The sequence below is a fragment of the Musa acuminata genome, chromosome BXJ1-6 (assembly GCF_036884655.1).
Source record: "Musa acuminata AAA Group cultivar baxijiao chromosome BXJ1-6, Cavendish_Baxijiao_AAA, whole genome shotgun sequence".
Taxonomy (NCBI): Eukaryota; Viridiplantae; Streptophyta; class Magnoliopsida; order Zingiberales; family Musaceae; genus Musa; species Musa acuminata.
In genome coordinates this window covers 7,443,256-7,464,052 of record NC_088332.1, presented here as the reverse complement: position 1 = coordinate 7,464,052, position 20,797 = coordinate 7,443,256, and the positions used below count along the sequence as shown (strand labels likewise).

The window sequence follows — 20,797 nt, the reverse complement described above, 5'->3', positions numbered from 1 at the left end:
ATTGTGAGTTGGATCATCCTTTTTGTAGAACAAAGCCCCATGTGTTTTGTCTCTCTTGGAGCACTGTATGAAACTCATCATTCCTTCCATTATCTTTCTTCATCTTTCCCAGCATTTGTGTAGACCAGCTTGGCTGACCATGTCCATTTTCTTTTGGTCTTTTCCTCTGTAGAAGCTGCTGCTGAATTGTTGCATGTGCTGATCTTTAACATAGCACTATGGTAATGGAAATGTGTTTGACATTTGTTATAGAGACTATTAGATATACAAGTCTATTACAGCACCAGCTTTCTGATTTATGCCATGGATGTGTTCCATGGAGACTGTAGACCATGAACACAGAGAAAGAAGAGAAGTTTGCTGGAACTTGAACAACAACAGATCTGATGTCCAAGCATGCTGGCACAAACTTTAGCAGCAATCCTGTCTTTAGTAGCAGCATTTCTCCAGCAGACAGCAGCAGCAGATAGCAGCAATGCTGCATTGAACATTGAGACACAGTGTCAGGACAAATGGGTGCCAGTAAACAGCATGAAAAGAAGAAATCCAGTCACACACTAAGGGCATAAGCTTTTGCATTCATTAGCCTCACTACATCAAATAGTTTAAGCTTCAAGCATATCAACAAGAAACTGCAATCACCCAATCATGATCATACTGAATACCAGAAACACAACTAGAAGAATCCCTTAAACCGTTGGAAGTCCTATCAAGAGATATACCATCCTTGCAGGAAAGAGAGGCAAGATCCATCATCATCATCGTAGGCCCGGTAGTATGGCTGAGATGGTGGTGGTGGTTGAGGTGGAGGGTATTCGTCGGTGAAGTAGCCCGGATATCCCTGGGGTGGTGGGGGTGGAGGGTACACCCCTGACCTTGATAGGGGAGGTTGATAAGGGTAGCCATACTCTAGTAGTGGAGGAGGGTAAAGATTTGAGTGCCCTGCAACCAAACAAATTGCAAACCTTCTAAATTCATTGAAGGATCAGGAAACCTGCAAGCTCAATGCTTCGTCAAACAATCAAAACAAAAAGAATAAGCTTTTGAAACCAATAGCTATCATCCCAAGGCATGAGGGGATGAGGATTTTTTTGCCTGTGGAACGGTGTGGCTCTGTGACATGCCTGTAGCTCATTGTTTCTTTGTTCTGCCGTTGCCGTTGCTGTTGCTGTTGCTGAGGAGACGATGAGCGAGGGGTATCTGCCGCTGCCGCCTTGCATGAGAAAAAGGTCAAAAGCTTCGGTGTTTATCCTCGCATCACTCTCTGGAAGTTTGTGCAGAAGGATAGAGGCACTCTAAGAAGGTCCTTCTTGCAGGTGGTGACAAAACAGTTGTTACATGGACTACTTGCTTAGGTAAAGAAGTCTTATTTAACTTGCTACTACAAGTTTGTATGTGAATGATATCTATCAGCATGAAATATTTACATCTGCAAGTGTTCTTTGGATCAAATTGAAGCTAATGAGCCCTAAAGATCTTTCAATGAAGTTAACAGATGGAAGCTAAGCCCTTGCAGAGCTGAAACTAAAAGTTGGACTCTGATTCCCCAATGCAGAATTGAATTGTGATAGAAGATAAGATTTTCCCAACTTGATAGAAGATAAGATTTCCTCAACTATATGAGGAAATCTCTCTATTCTGTTTAGGGAAATCCTTCCTCCTAATCTGTATAAATAGGAGAGGGAACATGTTAATATATTCAAGCTAAAGCTATTTCATTTCTACAATAAAGCTTCTTCAATTATTGTTCTTATCTTCTATTATTTCTATCATGGTATCAGAGTCGCTTGCCTAGAGCAAGCTCTCTTCTTGCTGCCAATCTTCTCCATTGCCACTCTGCGCCAACGTCCGTTCCCTTCCGCTACGGCATCTCTAGTGCTGCGCTCATCAGCACTGCCCCACCTTTCTTCCTCGTTGTAGCTATTTTCCTTCCTCTTCTGCTATAACTTCCTCTTCTGCTACAGCTTCCTCCTCTGTTGCAGTTTCCTCCTTTGCTGTAGTAGCATCACTGCAACATTGCTGTAGATTTCTTCTCTACCGTCGCAGCCGTCGTAATCGCAACCACGACCAACGTCATTGAGAAAAGCGAAGCTTCGCTCTTACCTTCGGCCAGCGACTAACGTCGCTGAGAAAAGTGAAGCTTCACCCTTTGGCCAGCGACCAACGCCGCTGAGAAAAGCGAAGTTTCGCCCTTGCCTTCGGCCAGCGACCAACGTCGCTGTAGTCACATTCCTGAGAGGCTCCACGGCCAATCCTCATCTTCCTCACCGCGGTAGTCTTCGCTGATCCGCCAACAGTCGGCGGACTTAAGGAGAACAAAGGGCGGACGCAAGGAGAACGAAGGGAACGCCTATGCCCTCACAGTAACAACAATCGCAGCAACAACAGCGATATGCTCTTGCCCTACTCACGAAGCCTCTCGCTTTAAACCATTCTTTGCATCGATCCAAGATTGGTATCCTTATTAGGAGCACCATCTTGCGGGGGCATGATAGAAGATAAGATTTTCCCAACTTGATAGAAGATAAGATTTCCCCAACTATATGAGGAAATCTCTCTATTCTGTTTATTCTGTTGAGGGAAATTCTTCCTCCTAATCTGTATAAATAAGGAGAGGGAACAGCTTAATATATTCAAGCTAAAGCTATTTCATTTCTACAATAAAGCTTCTTCAATTATTGTTCTTATCTTCTATTATTTCTATCAAATTGTCCATAGAACAATGAGCTATCAAGTAATCTTAATGCACTAATTGATCTCATTAGTAAGAACTAAATTCAGTTGACAAAGACCAGAGGCAATGCAGCAAGAAAACATAGAATGATCCATCTTGTTGAACTTTAAAAGCTGTGGAAAAGCTGAGTGATGTTATTTACCTGGGAAGCAAACGGAAAGTGCACATCAACATCATAAATATTTGAAGTGGGTAATGTAATCACTCTCAGTTTCAATGAGTGGTCTGTCATGCCTATGCAGAACAGCAGAGAACAGTGCATGAACTTAGACAAGTTTGAACTTTATAATATACTGAATTACTGATATCATTATTCTAGCAGCTGATTCAAACTCAATAGCAGGAATTGTTGTGAAACCAACCAATTCACACACCTTCTTCTTTGTTTCTGTCAATTGATAATGGAAATATAGAAGAGTAGCTGGCATAGCATGAAGGATGAGAACCAGTTAGAATAGCCAACCAAGGAGACTGCCTACAAACCACACAAAGATTTTGATTGCAATGCTGGAGATCTTGAAAAGGCCATAGGCAAGTCATCCTTGGCTATCAAAGACAGGGTCTTATCTTCATGGAAGGCCACTCTTCTGCCCGTTGCTTCAAGAATTGACATAATTCTCGATAGAACAGCCCTATTTATAATGCAAAGTGGAGAAGAGATTGGATTAGGCTCACCACGTGAAATTGTCAATGCCAAATTGCCTAATCCACAAGTCCTTTCCTCTGAGTCCTATTGTTGGATGTTTCTCCATGCAGAATATATTCCCCTGATTTCTAGGGACCGGTTTCTACGCGGACATTCATTCTACTCATTTTTCTCGTTGGCATCGGCAGGTAATCATATAAATTCCATACAACAAAAGAGATGCATTAAGCTTGTTGTTTCTCCCTAATCTTAGTGGTTCTAATGGCTGCATTAATGCTGCTAAGCATGAGGTAGGCTGCTACTTGCTTTGAGCTCTTACACTGAATAGTGAGTGTCATGATCTTGCCTAAAGCAGAAAAAAATATTCCATCTTTTAGCAACCTAATCTTCTCTGAACTGATAAGCCCAAGTGGAAGGAATTCATAAACTTTAGTCTTTGTTCATGCTTTGAGCATATATATTGTTCCAATTACAAATAAAGTTAGTGCTATCCACCACTCTTTTAGAGATTTTTGTTCTCTCCAAATCGGTTTTGACCCTTCAAATCCACTACCGTTAAGCCTTGCAAGTGATGGCAATCCAAGCCAGCCATATGCGAAACTTCTTTGATAAAAGAAGGTTCGCAGAATTATGATTTATTGCATTTCCTCAGCATTGGCAACCTTACCTGCGGATAATGAAAGGAGAAGAGATAAAGGATGTACAGGAAATGGGGAATGACCTCCTTGTGATGGATTCCTCTGTTTGTATGATTGCTAATATGATTAAATTATGCGCCTTGATCTAGAAAGGTTGACAATAAGTTCTTTGGGCAGGGAACTTTCTTTATGATTGCCAAATCTTCTAAAGAAATTAAGGCACTTCATTTAATTTATGTAGTAGCTTAAAACTAAGATCAGCCTCATTACATTTGCTATTTTACTAAATTAATTAATCAAAGCCAAGTTGAAACTCCAGTATCGGTGTTTAATAAGCAACTGGATGTTCCCAGTGTTCTTAGAAAGGACTTGTTTGTATTTCTCTGGTTGCAACATTTTAATGTTGACCAGATCAGCTAGACAGTGATGACCACATGTGTTTGACTTAACTTCACATGATAGTGATTCATTGCCATGGATCTGGATTGGATTTAGAACAGAAGGGATTACTGTTCAATAGCATGCCATAAACGTCTTCCAGATGGTTGAAGGAAGAAGTCAAAACTTCCATTCAGCATAAGAATATGGACCAACCTAATGGCTGAAGGAAGAAGTCTGAACTTAGATCTTTGACCAAAAGATCTATAGAAGTGAGCAGAAACTGCGTTCACGCACTGTGCCTCCTGGAGAAAGAAGATAGGAGGAGGAAATTGATACTGCAACTTGGAACCCCAACATCAATTAATCTGCTACCATGAAGATTCAGCATATAGCTTTTCTTTTGCTTGGACTTGCAAGTGCAACAGTGGTGAAATGCAACATAGAAGGTATGATGCAAAAATTATATATCAAATCTGTACTACTTAATCATAGTTCAGCATGTGTAAAGCTCCAATCAAACTTCTGCTTTCACCAATTCAGTAGAGAGAAAACTTGCCAAAGATTTCATGATAGTAGTATGGTTTGTTATTATCACAGAATTTTGTGAAGCATACAAATCTTTTGTTATGAAAGCCTAAAGGATTGTCGATTAAGAAGTGAAAGTTAAATTTAGTTGGCAATCAATCATCATCTAAGTTTGTTTGCAGACCATTTTATTCCTCAGAGAATTCAATTGTTCTTTTTCTTGTTGGATTAGCATGTCTTGCATAATACATGTATTTGGACAGGTGATATCCTCTATTCTCAGAAGAAGGCATGGAAGGATCCTAACAATGTCCTCCAGAGCTGGGATCCAACCCTTGTCAATCCATGCACCTGGTTTCACATCACCTGCAACACTGAAAACTCTGTCATACGAGTGTAATTTTTCTTCCTATGCTCTAATTGTTCATCATTTCTATTTCCAAGAAATCCAGATTTCTTATCTCATTGCTTTATATCTGATAGCAAGTTTACTTCATCGACAGGGATTTGGGTAATGCAGGACTCTCTGGAGGTCTTATTCCAGAGCTGGGAAGATTGACACAGCTTCAATACCTGTAAGAAACTTCTCTCTGCAACTCATTTGGAATACTGAGATTGGCAGAAAACCTCAAGATTGATCCAAATAACTTTTGTCTATAAAGAGAATGTTGTAGCCTACCTACCTTGAAGTAACTTTATTACTTATTTGAAGAATCAGTGGCTTTACCAAGAATGCTTGCTGATGAAAGAGGATGATCTTGCAGGGAGTTATATGCAAACAATATATCTGGGTCCATACCAGCTCAACTTGGGAAATTAACAAAGTTGGTGAGCTTGGATTTGTACCACAATCAATTGAGTGGGCCAATCCCTTCTTCTCTTGGCAATATCAAGTCTCTGAAGTATCTGTACGTTTGGAATACTATCTTAATCTCTCTTCCCTTTTCTTCCCAAAACATGATATACTAGCAGAAGAAAAAGGCAACAAAGCATCCTCAATTAAGACGGTAATAATACCGGACAAGAGTTCCTGTTTATGTGATGCATGTATGACACATCAACTCCTGAGTGGTTGGGGATTAGATCATTTTCCTTCATCCTGACAAATTGTAGAGCAAGCCATAAAAAGTGACAGAAAGTGATTTATACTAGTAGTACCACCAAAAGAAGATACATGATCAAGAGAAAATCTGACTCTAAAAACTCTTCATGATCAAGTAAATGTCTAAATTGCCGCACAAGGCCTTCTATTTTTCGGTATTGGTAATTTAGGCAGGCCAAGCATTAACTGGCATTTGGTCTTTAGTTTGGATCAAACAAAGACCCTGGATCAGGAAAAACATGGAGTGCTAGTTCTAAGCTTGCAGCTCTCAGCTTGGAGATGTTATTCTTCGAAGGCATTGCCTGACCAGGGAGCTCAGATGATCGATTGAAGTTCATTATTTTTTCTCATAATTCCCGTAGGACTTTGCAATCCTTTAATTGTTTCGGCAGACCTTTATCTGAATCTATGATTGACTCAAACAATGAATTGGTTTTCCAGGAGGCTTAATGGAAATGGACTCTCTGGAATAATACCCAAAAAAGTGCTTGATCTTGTCCTCACTGGCAACCTGACTGAAATGTAAGACATTCTGCAATCCCTCACTCATAAATTGTAAGATATGCCAGTTATCCTGAGTTTGGTATATCCAGCTGACTTTTTTTTATTATGTTCTGATAGGAATGTTTCAGATAATGAGCTGTTTGGGACAATCAGAACATCCAAGAAAAGGGGTAAATGATATCTTTTGACAGCTAAAATTGGCTAAATCTGAAAACATACATCCACAAAACTTTGATGTTTTAATTGCATCTGATCTGCAGTTACAACAATTACTCAGGACGCAAAGATTTCCAGCTAAGTTTGAATTCAGTGCAGCTCAAGAAATATCAAATTTGCTCATGTTCTTCTTTAAGGCTGACTTCTTTTCATGCCAAAAGCTGAAATGTTTGTGGTGTAACTTTGCTTTATAATGACTATAGTATAATATAAGAGGAAAAACAATCCAATAAGTTGCAAGTGAATCTGCAGAATCTAGTGGTAATGGCCCTATTGGTGGAAAGCACCTTCATGAAGCTTGTCCCTGGACTAACCACTAAAGCATCTCCCAAGAGAGATACTGTGATCAACAATGTTCTCCTTCTCTTAAATAATATAACAATGTTGCCAAGGACAGAGCTCAATCCTAGAAAACTGAAAACATCTATGTGCTTGCAATGAAATGGTGCTTTCAAGAGCAGTGGACTGTGTTCTCTAGGTTGGTCCTTGGAAGAGGTGAAAGAAAGCTATCAGAAAGAACAGAGCCAACACAGTGCCCATTACAGCAGAGCAGTTGTCACCACAAGGACAGCAGAATTTTGAATTATCCTTGACTCTAGATTCTCCTATTTGAGGGAAAGTGGGACCCACTAACCAGAAAGGTAACCACATTGGCCATCCTCTCTTGCTTCAATGCATTAGGAGTCACTGGATCTTGTTGTCATTGGTCAACACCAGAAAGCAAGTAGGAAGAAAGGAGAGGGGAAAAGATGGCAAAGAAGAGGGCATGTAAAGGTGCAACTTTCAAGAGCTTCTTTATATCCTTGATGATATAAAACACTTTCTTGGACAAAATTGATGTTTCGAAATCTCCTTTAGCATGCACAACTGATCAAATTGCCATTTCTTTCCATGTTAATGGCTTCACCATGATGTGGCATGATTTAACCCTGCATCTGCCAGCCCTCACATTGTTCATTGTTTGAAAGGCCATACAGCAAATATCCAGGGCTTGCAAGTGGTTCTAAGTGAATGTATCAACTAGCAAAGCTAAACACCTGGAATCAAAGAACAGCCATAATTGCATTCAAATACAAACTTGCTGTCAGATACCATTATTGACAGGAAAACCTTCAGAAATCAAGCATTTCTTTAGCATGCCAAACTTTGTTTTTGTCTGAAATAGAATAGAAATAGAGCCTTGGATACACATCGATAAGACAGCAATCTCAACCATCAGCACCCAAAGAGTACTGCTTAAACAAAGGAACATATCCATTCTTAGTTTATGCATGCCTTGTAAGCATGCTGATCAATATTTGAAGCTATCCAACAAACAGAGCCAACAGATTGCATGCTTTTCTTGGTTTCTACAGAAACAACAAATTGCATACTCATTAGGACAATCTTCTAAAAGTTACTGAGATTAAGAGTAGGAAATTAAAAAAGGATTTTCCATTAATATTATATCTGACCAATGGCAACTTGTTGCAATTGTTAGAAAGATGAGTAGGAAAAAATATAGGTAAACCACATGAAATTTAAAATCTAAAGGTCTAAATCACTGGCTTTCCACCACCTTGTTTTGACACTACTTGTGAAAGAAACAATGAGCTGAAGAACATCACAAAATGCCATGTCTGGGTTTAGTTTATGCAGAAGCGAAGCATTCTACTGAGACTATTGACAGCTCAACTCTCATGAAAGGGATTCTTTGTGATATCTTAATAGAACTCTTCAAATATGAACATTTGATGACAAGGACTCTCAATACCACAGACATATCATATCATAGAATACATACATGTACAGATGACTCGAGAAATGATGCTTTCTATTAGCTCTTGACCGATTGCTTTGTTGCATGGCTTATGAACTGCAGAACTTTGATTATTGAGCTGACTTTTAGATGGTGAATCCCATGCCTTGTGTTCCAATCTAATGAGCTTTTCCAAATTGTTGTCTGGTGCATATGTCTGTGTCCTGCTCCACCAAGTGCTCTGAGCCACAGCCATTTGTAGATAGACAAATGAATCTAAATTTATGACTTGAGTTTATCAACGGATAATGTACAAAATACATGGATAACACCTTCTCCACAGGACTCTCTCTGCCTACAGAGGTATTCAAAAAGGAAGAAAAGAATGGAACCAGCACCAACCAATAGGACAAGACTGCAGCTTGGTTTGTAAGCTTAGCTCAAACCAGTTGGGATTTCTTCTTATGTGTCAAAACCACTGCCATTTGGGATGTCATTTTCTCGTGATATTTCTTTCTTGCATTCATTTACTCTCTACTCTGTGGTACGCATGAGTGCATTGGATGTCACCGATGATGAATACCAAGGCAGCATTCATGCTTGCAGTTGAAGTTGAGGCACATTGGTCCCACTGACTTGCATCTCCATGGATTCTTCTCTCTCGAAAAAACCCTTCCCATCCATACGATCATGGAATTCAAAGATAGAGAGCTATCTTCAACAAAAAGGCAGCTTCGGGTTCATGTCATGCAAGATTTAAAATTAAACCCAATATTTATAGCAAATATATATCGTTAAAATAAGAATGTTGAGATTTGCTGTTTGCTGGGGGGGGGGTGAAGACACGGGATGGGGAGAAGAGGAAGGGGGACAGTTGGGGAAGCGGGTGGGGGAATGAATGCGATGGACAGGGGGCATTTAAAGCTCTCGACACGTGGCGGACTCTGATATGAAGTGTAAGCTAGCGTTCCTCCCGTCAGAGTTGTGCACGAACTCGGTGCCGTTGACTTCATTCCCGTCCGCGGCAACAGTGTTTTTGCAGTATGAAAAAGGCGTCGACTAATTAGCCCTGCTCTACAATAGATCTACGAATCTACCCTTGCCTCGACTCCAGTGGTAGTCATGCAGTAGCATGTACGTTGTGGTATTTGAAGGGAAATCAAAGGAATAAAGGAAATAATCTTTTGGTGTTTACTTGAATTTTGTTTCCATCCTTGAAATTGACTTTTGACTCTTCTTCTTCTTCTTCTTCTTCTTCTTCTTCTTTTATTGGGTGTTTTTTTTGGTCTAAAACTATGACTTGACTGATTCCACAACCTGCGTTCTTCTCTTTCATGTAGCAGATATCCTAAAAAGCCTTATCGCTTTTATTTTGGCTTCGGCCAGTGTCAATCCCGCAATATTCTTCGTTTTGGTTCCCTGTAAGCCGGCTGCCGTCTCTCTCTCTCTCTCTCTCTTCGGCCACCGGTGGTGTAGTGCCCACGCCTCAGCTCTGTGATACCAGAGAACTACTTCCCGTCATCCTCCATGTAAGTGGTCACCCATGGGCTGCGTCGTCAGCAAGCGCCAGGCCCCCGCCGTCGCCGCCGAGAAAGAGCGCCCTCCGCCGCCCCACGACAGCCCCCGCATCCCCTCTGCCCCCCGTTCCGACGCCTCCGGCTGGCCCGCCTGGCTCGTCGCAGTCGCTGGCGACGCCATCCGTGGATGGACGCCCCGCCGAGCTGACTGCTTCCAGAAGCTCGCCAAGGTACGGTTCCTCCTCCCCTCCCCGTTGTAAAGATCGAACCTTTGGCGCGTTGTGTTGAGGAAAGGTTCGACCTCGGCGTTGGCGCGGGGTTTCAGATCGGGTCGGGGACGTATAGCAACGTGTACAAGGCGCGGGACGTGGAGACCGGCCGGGTGGTGGCGCTGAAGAAGGTGCGGTTCGACGCGGTGGAGCCGGAGAGCGTGCGGTTCATGGCGAGGGAGATAACGGTGCTCCGCCGGCTCGACCACCCCAACGTCATCCGGCTAGAAGGCCTCGCCATTTCCCGCGTCTCCTCCGCCCTCTACCTCATCTTCGAGTACATGGAGCACGACCTCGCCGGCCTCGCCGCTGCCCCCGGCGTCCACTTTACGGAGCCCCAGGTCACCATCGGGAGTCTCCTTTACCCCTTTTCTTAGACCACAAAGTTGCTTCCTTTTCCATTCATTCGGAATTAAAGGGCTCTGTTTCTTTCCGCTAAGCTCTGTTCAACCATCTCACTGTTCTATTACCATACCCTTTTCCCTCCTGCAACGTACAGAGACACCATGTTACAGACATCTTGATCTCCTGTGATTTACCGCAGGTGAAATGCTACATGAAGCAATTACTCTCCGGTCTCGAGCATTGCCACAGCCGAGGAGTTCTGCACCGCGACATCAAGGGCTCAAATCTGCTTCTGGACAACGGAGGGACACTCAAGATAGCTGACTTTGGACTTGCTTCCACCTTCGATCCTGACAGAAGAGTGCCCATGACCAGTCGAGTGGTCACCTTGTGGTATCGTGCTCCGGAACTCCTGCTCGGTGCCACATATTATGGTGTTGGTGTCGATCTGTGGAGTGCAGGCTGCATTCTGGCAGAGTTGTTACTGGGGAAGCCCATCTTGCCTGGAAGAACAGAGGTAGCTCCATGGTATTACTCTTTAAGTTCCTCAGTTAAGATGCCACAACCATTGTCCTCTTCGTGTAGGTGGAGCAGCTGCACAAAATCTTTAAGCTGTGTGGATCACCTTCGGAAAAGTACTGGAAAAAGTCAAAATTGCCGCATGCTACCATTGTTAAGCCAAAACAAAACTACAAGCGTTGCATCGGAGAAACCTTCAAGGATTTTCCACCTTCTTCCCTCTCTCTCATCGACTCGCTCCTTTCGATTGAGCCAGCCGACAGGGGCACAGCTACTGCTGCTTTGAACAGCGAAGTGAGTACCCATTTTCCATTTTTCTTGGATTCCTAGCAAATCAAACAATCATTGATGGAGATTCATAAAAATGGCTTGCTGGTTTCTGAGTAACGAGTGTTAGCTAGGCATGTTTGTGGATGACCAATTAGCTTTTTTGTTGATGCAGTTCTTCGCCACCGAGCCTTACGCATGTGAGCCGTCAAGCTTGCCTCAGTATCCCCCAAGCAAAGAAATGGATGCAAAACTAAGGGATGAGAAGGCCAGAAGGTGAATTCTTCTCCTCTCACCAAAACCTCCATGAACTGTTCTCCATCTGATGGCCAAGTCCTGATTTCTACTTTTTTCTCCTCTGAAGGCCGAGTGCTGCGGGTAGGAAAGGCAATGCTGAAGCAACAAAGCCCCGTGCTCATAATCGCCGCAGAAGGGCAGTCCCAGCTCCAGAAGCCAATGCAGAGCTGCAAGTCAACTTGGAAGTATGTCTCTATACATTCTGTGTTCTTTTCCATATAACTTCTCAATCATCAAATAGAATCTGCATCATTTGGTTCTTAATTATATTAAACCTGGGTGGAAAAGATCAAGCAGAGGTTAGAATGTCAACTATCTTCTAGATCAAATTATCAAAATGTTGACGTTGACGTTACGACTATGTCCAATTCCACAAGAAAATGATAACTGTACAGATTGTATATTTAGCAGAGAAAATAGACTTCATGGATTGTTCCCTTTAATTTTGAACAACCTGAATGCAGACTTGGAGTCAGAATGAAGACTTCTTCTAAGAAGGGTTCCCCAAACAATTAAATATAAGAAGGAAAAGTGCAGCTATGACTAATAATGGAACCAGGAAAAAACATATGAAAGGATTGTTCTACATATATCTTTTTATTTGTGAATCAATTTGGGAGTTGGATCTTTGAATAATTTGTTCCCGATTTACGGTTAAATCTTGAATAGCATAGCATGCCGACGAACAAAGAGTTCTGTGGAATTAGAACTCTTGGAATAAGTTCCTGAAGAAAATTCTGGAGTTTAGACAACCTAAGTACGGTTTCGATTTCTACCACTTGCTGATAGGCCAAAAGAGACTAAGAATCATAATTTGGAGTTGAGATTCAGAAATGTATCTGAGCATCGTATTCTGGAATCAGTCATTAGTTCTTCTCTCTATTTACATATGCATTTATCGATCTATCTTTGAGCCATCGACTCTAGTCCCTATTTATTTTCTCTTGCTAATTAACAGAGAATGAGGCTGATGACTCGCATAAACGTCACAAGCAAAAGCGAGAAGTTCCCGCCACCTCACCAGGATGGAGCTGTAGGGATCCCATTGAATGACTCGTACAAGGGGCCATCATCTTTCACAGCATTTGATGCATCCTTTGCTTCATCAATCTTTGAATCAATGGAAGATTCTCGCAATACATTGAATGGATTACCAGAAGCCATTGTGAATGCTGGTAAAAGCGCTGCCAGAAGAACAAGCAAAGAGGGGACCCAAAAATTGGCCACTTCACTTGCTTTGAGGAGACTGGTGGAGCTCAACAGGAGTAGCAAAGTACATAGGACTAGAGGAAAAGAACTGGAAGTTTTTGGATCTGTCAAATAAGTGGCTGTCTCAGTAAAACTCCCCTTCTTACCATTCCACTGTTCATGTCCAATTTACACTGAGGATGTTGGTAGAGCCCCCCTGCTGAAACAAAGAGATATGATTAATATGTTACACAGTTCATCTAGATGCTCATGTTTTGGCTGTGTTTATGTATCTTCTTATAATGTAGGCTTGCATCATTGTGATGGATATTATACCCTCCTCACCTGCTTGTGGACTAGAATGAATGGATGTGCATCACTGTTATGGCCCATCACAGATAGTATGACTGGGCTTGATCATATCGGCCCACATTGACCCAACCCAGCCCAGTTCTGATCGGTTTCGATGCGTACTAGAAACATATTTTCTTTGAAAAAGTAAAAGATTTATTTTGAACATGATCCCAAGCACTTGAACAATTTAGGTATTTAATTATACTGGAACTTGGACAACACATCCAAAGTCATAAGAACAAGGTGCTGAACTTCATTTGTTACAAGGCACAATATACAAGTGTTGCTTTGGTAGAGACTGTCCTACACAAGATGGACTTTCATACTCATCGATTCATCAACTGATTATATACAACACTGGATCCCTTTGACAAAGCCTTAAATCTGTTTCCTTTGTCCTTCTTGGATGATTTGCTCTCAGGTTCCTGTTGATGCAAGCAAATGTGCTCTTAGGGTCCAAAGAGTAACTCATCTAAATCAAACCCCAGAGTCTAATAGAGGATATGACTGGAGCTCGGAACGAAGGTGAAAGATAAGGTGATAATTTCAGAACAATAAAGAAATGTAACAAAAATCACCAATAACAAGCATTTTAAATAAATCAAAAGCTTTCAAACGTTCATCTGAGATTCACACATTTCACAGAATTTCTACTGAGGCACTGTTCCATTCCATGAACGAAGTTTGAGGACTTGTCCATGATGACATTGCTATTAAAATTAGCAGTATACCTGGCTCATACTCGAGGATTTGATGGTATCATCCCTTGGCTGCAAACTATCTTCTTTCTTCTCATCAATCTTCCCTGCTTTTTGAAAATTGAGAAGCCAAAACCCAAAGAGAAAAAGAAATGTGCATCACTTTTGGGAGTCACTCACAAATATCACTAATAGAAGCTAGTTGTCAATCATTTCAAAGATGATCTCAAATCAAGAAATTCTTACAGGACACTGTTCTAGCCAGAGTTGCTAGTTAGGTATCGACATGGCTATATGTTAGATAAGGCATCTTTATAGCATAAAGAAAATGTAAGTAGCTAATGCAACTTACTGTAATGATATGGAGTCATAAATTCATGAAATTTATAATGCATCTAACCTGCTAAGGACCATAATGAATTCATTCATTCATTCAAGAGAGACACACACACAAAAGGCAATTATATAAACCAATAAGAAATGAAGCTATTAGACTACTCGTCTGCCATATTATGTGGTTGACTTAGATATGGACAAGCAGTCGTTCCTAAATGTTCTTGGAGAAAAAGAAAATCCAAGCATAATGTGACATTAAAATAGCTTCAAGAAACACCAAAAATAAAAAAAGAAAAATCATAAAATAGCCAATGGAAACATGTGAAAACAGAGAAAAGCCAATGTGCAATCCACCTCGGTAGTTTTACAATGCCTTTTTTTGCAAATGATAAGACAGAATTAACCATGTAATCAAATTCTCACATTTTTCGAGTCCAATATCATGGAAATGCATTCCCCATGAAGCTCTTTATAGAAAGATCCATTATATTTCCAGATAATTATGCATTATATATAAATGTATCCAAGACATCAACAAAAAAAGACAATGCAGAAGTTTCTCACTATTCTTGATCTTAAAGAATCATCGTTATAATATTTATGACTTATAATCCATATTTGATCTCCTATTTATAACGCAAAGAAAAAGGAGAGAGAGATTGAGGAAGACAATACCTTGGTCTGTCCCCTCGCCTGCGGTCACGGCCGAGTCTTGGTCGATCAACGGTTCATCGAAATAAAACCTAAAGCTCGGTGATCCCGGCGCCTCTTCCCCTTCATCCACCTTCGCACCGTCTTTCCCTTTCCCTCCCTCTCCAAGCCGCGGCCCTAATCCGGCCTTCTTCTTGCCCTCCGCGGACGATGGCAGCGGGGCGCTGGAGGCAGGATGACCAGCGGTGGTTCCCCGCGCCGGCATGGGCAAGTCGTCCGCTGCCTCGGAGCTCTCCGGGAGGACCTCGGCGGAGGAGATCAAGCTACCCTTGCGGTCCCGCGGCCTCCGGCGTAGGCGGAGGTCCTGGATACGCCGGCGGCCGGGGGCCCGCGGCTGGAGATTGGAGCGGACCTCCTCGTCCGGTTCGAGCCGGGATTGGGTGCAGCCCATCGAGGAGGGTGGGCAGAGAGGGGGAGAGAAGCGAGGGCGATCAGATGTGAAAGAGAGAAAGAGAAAGAGAGAGAGAGAGAGGGGTGAAGAGGTGATGGGAGATTGGATTGGGGAGGGATTTGAATGGAGGAGGGGAGGGATTTGCGGAGAGGACAAAGGTGGGATTTTTCTTCCGCAGGTGTGTTTCGGTCGGGAAACGGTTTCAGAAACGGTAACACAGGCTGTAACTACGCTGTGGTAATACGGGCGGCAGTTGGAGATTGAGACGTCATATGAACGGTTTAACCGTTGGCATGTTGGTGGACCGCTGCTGCAAATTGGGCCGACCCATTATTACATCATGTGGCCCTAACATCAGCATAAATTATTATTTTTTTTATGTTTATAATTGGATCTCATATTTGATGCATATTCTGAATGACAAAGTTTGTTTACTTTGCTTAGTCTATAGTGTATAGTGGACTCCATATGTTGCACAACCCTTCCCTTTTTTTTCTTTTTCTTATATTGTTATTTTAATTTTATTTTGTATGATATGTTAAGAACTAATCTTAGTTTTTAATATGAAAATAATAACGTGATCGACATTTTGATGCTAAGCGACCGTCACCTTACCACCAAATGACAGACACCTCGGTGCCACATGATTAACAACACATGAATAAAAAAAAATTATTATTATGTCTCGGATTCAATACACTGTAATTAAGTCTGAAAGAAGCATATCACCTTCTTTATAACTTATGCGAAGATAACAATATTTAGAGTCTATTATAAAATATTCGTAACTATTAGAAAGCTAATCAAATCTTGAGAATCAACGACTAACTTAAGTATCATAAAAGTATTATCAAGAATAACCCAAAGTTGTTTCGTAGGGCTCAGTAAATTTGGAGTCAATCCAAAAAAAGACATCGTTTGTATCCGAATCAACCCCTAATTTGGATAACAAAAATCTGGCTTAATGATTTATAACACCTCTTGCATTTTTTTACTTCATTGTGAAGAAACTAATGGTCTCAAACCCTAGTCCTAAGTATATATATATATATATATATCTTTCATTCTGGCCTGAGTCACAAGTCTTTTCTTCTCTGGATCTGTGCTAATTGGCTTTGTAGAGATTTACATGGAAAAACAAAAGTCTCAAGACCCCAGAGTTAGTATTCAAGCGTAGATCAGAATGGGAGAATGGGATCAACAAAAGAAGACCACTCGAGCAGTTAGTATACTGAGTTAGGCAAAAGTACAGGTAAATTAAGCTATCTAAGGCTTGTCTGTATCACTCTGATATATGTATGTATCTATTTGAGATTTGGAACGTTCAGCTTCTGGTTGATGTCAGAAGGACATGTACTGGATGTTCTTAATTGTCCTCCAATTCTTGTTGAGGTTGTACCACCTAATCGCATGCTTTTATAGTACCAAAACTGCACACACAAATGCAAGTTTTCCCGCCATGGATCGAAGCTGATTGAATGATTCATTGCAGTGGTTGGCAGCTGTCCACCCTGTTTCGAGTCAGAGATAGAATGCTACCCTTCCGAATGTAGCAAGATAAAAAGCTGCAAATGTTCTTTGAATCAGTTAGTTGTTCATCTTATCGAAGAACAAGGAAACCATAGAGGTTGAAGAAGCTATAATAGCAAAACCGGATTACTTGAACTGGTCGTCACGTCCCCAGCGGACGAGAAGGGAAACAGAGGAAGATGTCTGCACTAAGCGTGTTTGGTATTAGTGGCTACTGAAACTTCTGCTGCAAATCCCACAAGGATCGATATATAAAGCGATAATCGAATGGAATTGCATCTTCTGATGTGAAGACGATCGATCACAGAGAGTTGTTGAAGTAGAAGACAAGCAGTAATTGTTTATGGCCGAACAGAGTGTGTAATCATGGAAGCATCTGTTGATGGGCAGCCAATGATAAGCCAACAGAGTTCCTTCATGGCGCTAGGATAACACTAACATGGCAAAAGGATTGGGATTGGAATTGGACACACAACAAGGATAAGGTTTAATGGGCCATGATCGCATTGAGATGCTTATCACAGAAAAGTGTGCTGAATTTTCTTTCTAATATTTTCTTTTTACTCAAATGCATGGGTGAATCATCGAAAAAAAAAACTCTTTGCATTTACTTTTCTTTTGTATATCGGCCGTGTTTTTTTGGTATTATAAAAAATATCGTATCAAAATATTATAATTAAATCAGTTCATCCTACGGATCGATTAGTAAGAAAAGAGATAATTGAAGGTATTGGAGGTATTAGCTAAGAATGATGACATTATTCGAGAATTATGAAAACGAAAACACTTTTCTAAAGAAGAAGAGAGAGAGATAATTTTAGAGAATTGACCATGTAGTTTTCACCAAAAATGAAGGATCACAAAGCTTGGTATCAGCTTAACGCAATGTGCATGCCAAAAGATCTCCACCTCTGAAGCTATAGATAAGCCTATGAACTAAACCAAGCTGGTCTTCTAAGTTCCATATTTTTCGCTAGCTTTCAGGTTCAGCAAACCGATGCAGCAGCAGAGAGAGAGAGAGAGAGAGAGAGAGAGAGAGAGAGAGAGAGAGAGAGAGAGCAAAAGGAAACAAGTGTTTGCTTATGTCTCCCGCTTGCCTTTTGTGACGTCTCAGAGTAACGCTTGGAAAGCAAGAAAGCCATTCGCGTATGCGAACGGCATAGCCGCAGGGAACTCCACCAGAAACAAAACGACGCATACGCATTCGCAAACGAAATCAACACTGTTTACGAATCAATGAGGTGAGAGAAATCAACACTGTAGATGTATTGCGATGGAATGTTTACGTGTGCTCCTTGGGATGATACACATATGGATAGGCACCTACAGAGGCGAATATGAATTTTGGGGTGCGTATATGTCGAACAATGGGGTTCTAAAAATGCTACTAATTGACTGGAAAAAGAAAATTAGAATGTCCAAGAATCAGAAAGAGAGGAAAATTGGGGGAAGCAAAGGTGGCGGAGTTCTGAATTCATGGAGAGAAGTCCGGTCCTTTTGGTGTGTGTGTGTGTGCATGCCAAGGGAAGGGATGGGTGCCGATGAACTGATAACTGGGAAGGGCGGTGTGCATGGAATCACATGAAAAGGACACTCATCGAGTGTAACGTAAGTGCAAGCTCCAACATGAAGCCGCCTGAGCCTCGATTTTGATTTGTGTGTTTGGTGCATCGATTTGGATCTCTCTCTCTCTCTCTCTCTCTCTCTCTCTCTCTCTCTCTCTCTCTCTCTCTCTCTCTCTCTCCGAGTGGATTGTGGAGTAAGCCATCGAACCCTCATGTTAACCAAATGAAGATGTGCTCACCGATCGCTCCTCCCTCCTCTCCTATAAAATGGGCTCCGAACTCACATCTACTCGTGCCATCACCACTGCCGCATGACCTCGGAGGAGGTCAGGGAGCCTCCTCGTGATCCGTCACGAGCGCTTGGAGGAGGAAGAGTGCTTGGGTGGAGGACAAAGCTTGCTTGCTTGATTTGTTCCTTCCGTTGAGTGATCGACTCGTATTATTCTTGAAAGAGGAGGAAGAAAGAGATGGCGGGGCTCTCCTTGGACCACCCTTGGGCATTCACCTTTGGCATCCTGGGTATCGACGCTGAGACCTCACTTTCACCCTCTTCCATGGCTTTCTCTTTCCTTTTCTGTCTTAGGTTTTGTACTTGCTGCTTTCTTCATGTTTGGTCGAGCTAATGATATCGGAGCACTTCATCTTGTAGCTTATTCCTCCCTGGATATTTCACGTTTGATGGGTTATGATGAGATTTCTAATCCAGCTTTTTCTCATCTTGTTTTGGATCAACAGGTAACATCATCTCATTCATGGTGTATCTCGCTCCGCTGTAAGGATCCTCTCGGTGTTTTCCTTTCTCTGTCTCATCTTCTTGCCTTTCTCAACATTTCTGCTGATCTACCAACTCATAATGGCAGGCCAACGTTCTACAGAGTGTACAGAAGGAAATCTACCGAAGGGTTTCAGTCAGTGCCTTATGTGGTGGCTCTCTTCAGTGCCATGTTGTGGGTCTTGTATGCATTCCTCAAGACCGATGCTTTCCTTCTCATCACCATCAACTCATTTGGGTGTGTCATCGAGTCCGTATACGTAGTATTATACTTCACGTATGCGCCGAAGTTGGCAAAGGTACACGAAACGAGGCTCTATCATCTTCAACTCTCATTAACCATTTGCCCTAATGCTTGATCTTCCTTTGTTTGGATCGCAAGATACTTACTGCAAAACTGGTTCTGGTTTTGAACGTCGGCATGTTCGGATCCATTCTTCTGTTGACTCTCCTGCTGCCGGACGGCCTCAAAAGAGTTCGTGTTCTCGGATGGATCTGCATGTGCTTCTCCGTGAGCGTCTTTGTGGCTCCCCTAAGTATCATCGTAAGTATAGAATCTTCAGATGCATGGTTAAGCTTTTCAAGTGAGAGAGAGAGAGAGAGAGAGAGAGAGTCTAAGGATGCATTCATTTGTTGCTCAGAGGCTTGTGATACGAACGAAGAGCGTGGAGTTCATGCCCTTCATGTTGTCATTCTTCCTCACATTGAGCTCAATCGTCTGGTTCGCATATGGTTGTTTAACCAAGGACAAATTCGTTGCGGTAAATTACCAAAGCATCTCGATTCTATGGAGCACAGTACAAACTCTCTGATCTCCTTTATATGCTTCTTGCTTGATTAGCTACCGAACGTTCTGGGATTCGCGTTTGGGCTCCTGCAAATGGGACTCTACCTAGCTTTCAAGTGCATGAAGCCCACCGCTGTCGAGCCCAGGCTGCCGGAGCACATCATATCGATCTCGATGCTCGGCGTGGAGGTATATCCGATCGATTGGAAGACGCCGGAGGTGAACGATGAAGAGAAAGCAGAGAATGGAGACCGGAAGGAGGCGGATACTGGTGAGGAAAAGGTGGAAGGCATGGCAGCTCCTCATGAGGAGAATGAGGTGAACCATGTTGATGTCTGATAGCACATGCTGCTCTCATGAGGCGGAGGAGGAGGAGGAGGAGGAGGAGGCTCCCATGGTGGTGGTGGTGGTTTGAGTGTCATATATCATACTAAGCTCATTGGTTGATTATCCCTTTCATCCTACATCACAGTAAGGAAAGTGTGTTCTCTGCAGTAATGATGTTTTGCATGAGCAATATTAGGCAAAAGGCTTTGTCAATGAATTATTATTATTATTATTATTATTATTATTATTATTATTTGCAGTGAATGAGGTTTGGATGGTAGCTACACTTATTTAAGACGCAAAACAGAAACCTTTTCTTCTCTCCCATCTCTTTTGGTTATCAGACTTCAAAATTGTTTGTTGCAAATTTATGAGGCTGATGCAAATGAGCTGCAGATGCCGGCTCATCTACCATTGTCCTTCTCTTTCATCCTTTTAGG

General features: G+C 41.9%; 5 protein-coding genes across 8 annotated transcripts; 3 read left to right on the top strand and 2 right to left on the bottom strand.

Annotated features, from left to right (window-relative positions):
- Nucleotides 1–222: 222 nt before the first annotated feature.
- On the bottom strand, nucleotides 223–2,920 carry LOC103987258 (protein CYSTEINE-RICH TRANSMEMBRANE MODULE 11-like). Its single transcript, XM_065186668.1, has 4 exons — nucleotides 2,877–2,920; nucleotides 1,051–1,213; nucleotides 723–942; nucleotides 223–478 (listed from the first exon to the last, which is right to left on the bottom strand). Exons 2-4 carry the CDS (start codon nucleotides 1,133–1,135, stop codon nucleotides 430–432), a joined length of 354 nt encoding a protein of 117 aa, XP_065042740.1. The 5' UTR covers nucleotides 1,136–1,213; nucleotides 2,877–2,920; the 3' UTR covers nucleotides 223–429.
- Nucleotides 2,921–4,593: 1,673 nt separating this feature from the next.
- On the top strand, nucleotides 4,594–7,539 carry LOC135675967 (disease resistance protein BAK6-like). The gene is made up of 7 exons (XM_065186667.1): nucleotides 4,594–4,845; nucleotides 5,188–5,320; nucleotides 5,428–5,499; nucleotides 5,689–5,832; nucleotides 6,468–6,548; nucleotides 6,648–6,700; nucleotides 6,791–7,539. Exons 1-7 carry the CDS (start codon nucleotides 4,773–4,775, stop codon nucleotides 6,826–6,828), a joined length of 594 nt encoding a protein of 197 aa, XP_065042739.1. The 5' UTR covers nucleotides 4,594–4,772; the 3' UTR covers nucleotides 6,829–7,539.
- Nucleotides 7,540–9,486: 1,947 nt separating this feature from the next.
- On the top strand, nucleotides 9,487–13,157 carry LOC103987257 (probable serine/threonine-protein kinase At1g54610). 2 transcript variants are annotated; one of them, XM_065186666.1, is made up of 8 exons: nucleotides 9,487–9,618; nucleotides 9,825–10,231; nucleotides 10,327–10,611; nucleotides 10,815–11,132; nucleotides 11,201–11,428; nucleotides 11,577–11,677; nucleotides 11,766–11,883; nucleotides 12,657–13,157. In XM_065186666.1, the coding sequence occupies exons 2-8, from the start codon at nucleotides 10,028–10,030 to the stop codon at nucleotides 13,020–13,022; spliced, it is 1,620 nt and encodes a 539-aa protein (XP_065042738.1). In that variant the 5' UTR covers nucleotides 9,487–9,618; nucleotides 9,825–10,027; the 3' UTR covers nucleotides 13,023–13,157. The 2 variants fall into 2 exon arrangements, with proteins under 2 accessions (XP_065042738.1, XP_009403778.2); XM_009405503.3 differs by lacking the exon at nucleotides 9,487–9,618 and having other exon boundaries at nucleotides 9,716–10,231.
- Nucleotides 13,158–13,418: 261 nt separating this feature from the next.
- On the bottom strand, nucleotides 13,419–15,684 carry LOC135677677 (uncharacterized). Its single transcript, XM_065190047.1, has 3 exons — nucleotides 14,950–15,684; nucleotides 13,972–14,045; nucleotides 13,419–13,665 (listed from the first exon to the last, which is right to left on the bottom strand). Exons 1-3 carry the CDS (start codon nucleotides 15,374–15,376, stop codon nucleotides 13,567–13,569), a joined length of 600 nt encoding a protein of 199 aa, XP_065046119.1. The 5' UTR covers nucleotides 15,377–15,684; the 3' UTR covers nucleotides 13,419–13,566.
- Nucleotides 15,685–18,715: 3,031 nt separating this feature from the next.
- LOC135582449 (bidirectional sugar transporter SWEET14-like) lies at nucleotides 18,716–20,610 on the top strand. 3 transcript variants are annotated; one of them, XM_065186663.1, is made up of 6 exons: nucleotides 18,716–18,990; nucleotides 19,207–19,243; nucleotides 19,332–19,542; nucleotides 19,626–19,787; nucleotides 19,885–20,004; nucleotides 20,085–20,610. In XM_065186663.1, the coding sequence occupies exons 1-6, from the start codon at nucleotides 18,939–18,941 to the stop codon at nucleotides 20,367–20,369; spliced, it is 867 nt and encodes a 288-aa protein (XP_065042735.1). In that variant the 5' UTR covers nucleotides 18,716–18,938; the 3' UTR covers nucleotides 20,370–20,610. The 3 variants fall into 3 exon arrangements, with proteins under 3 accessions (XP_065042735.1, XP_065042736.1, XP_065042737.1); XM_065186664.1 differs by lacking the exon at nucleotides 19,207–19,243 and adding an exon at nucleotides 19,121–19,206 and having other exon boundaries at nucleotides 18,972–18,990; XM_065186665.1 differs by lacking the exon at nucleotides 18,716–18,990 and adding an exon at nucleotides 19,032–19,116.
- The last annotated feature ends 187 nt before the right edge of the window (nucleotides 20,611–20,797 follow it).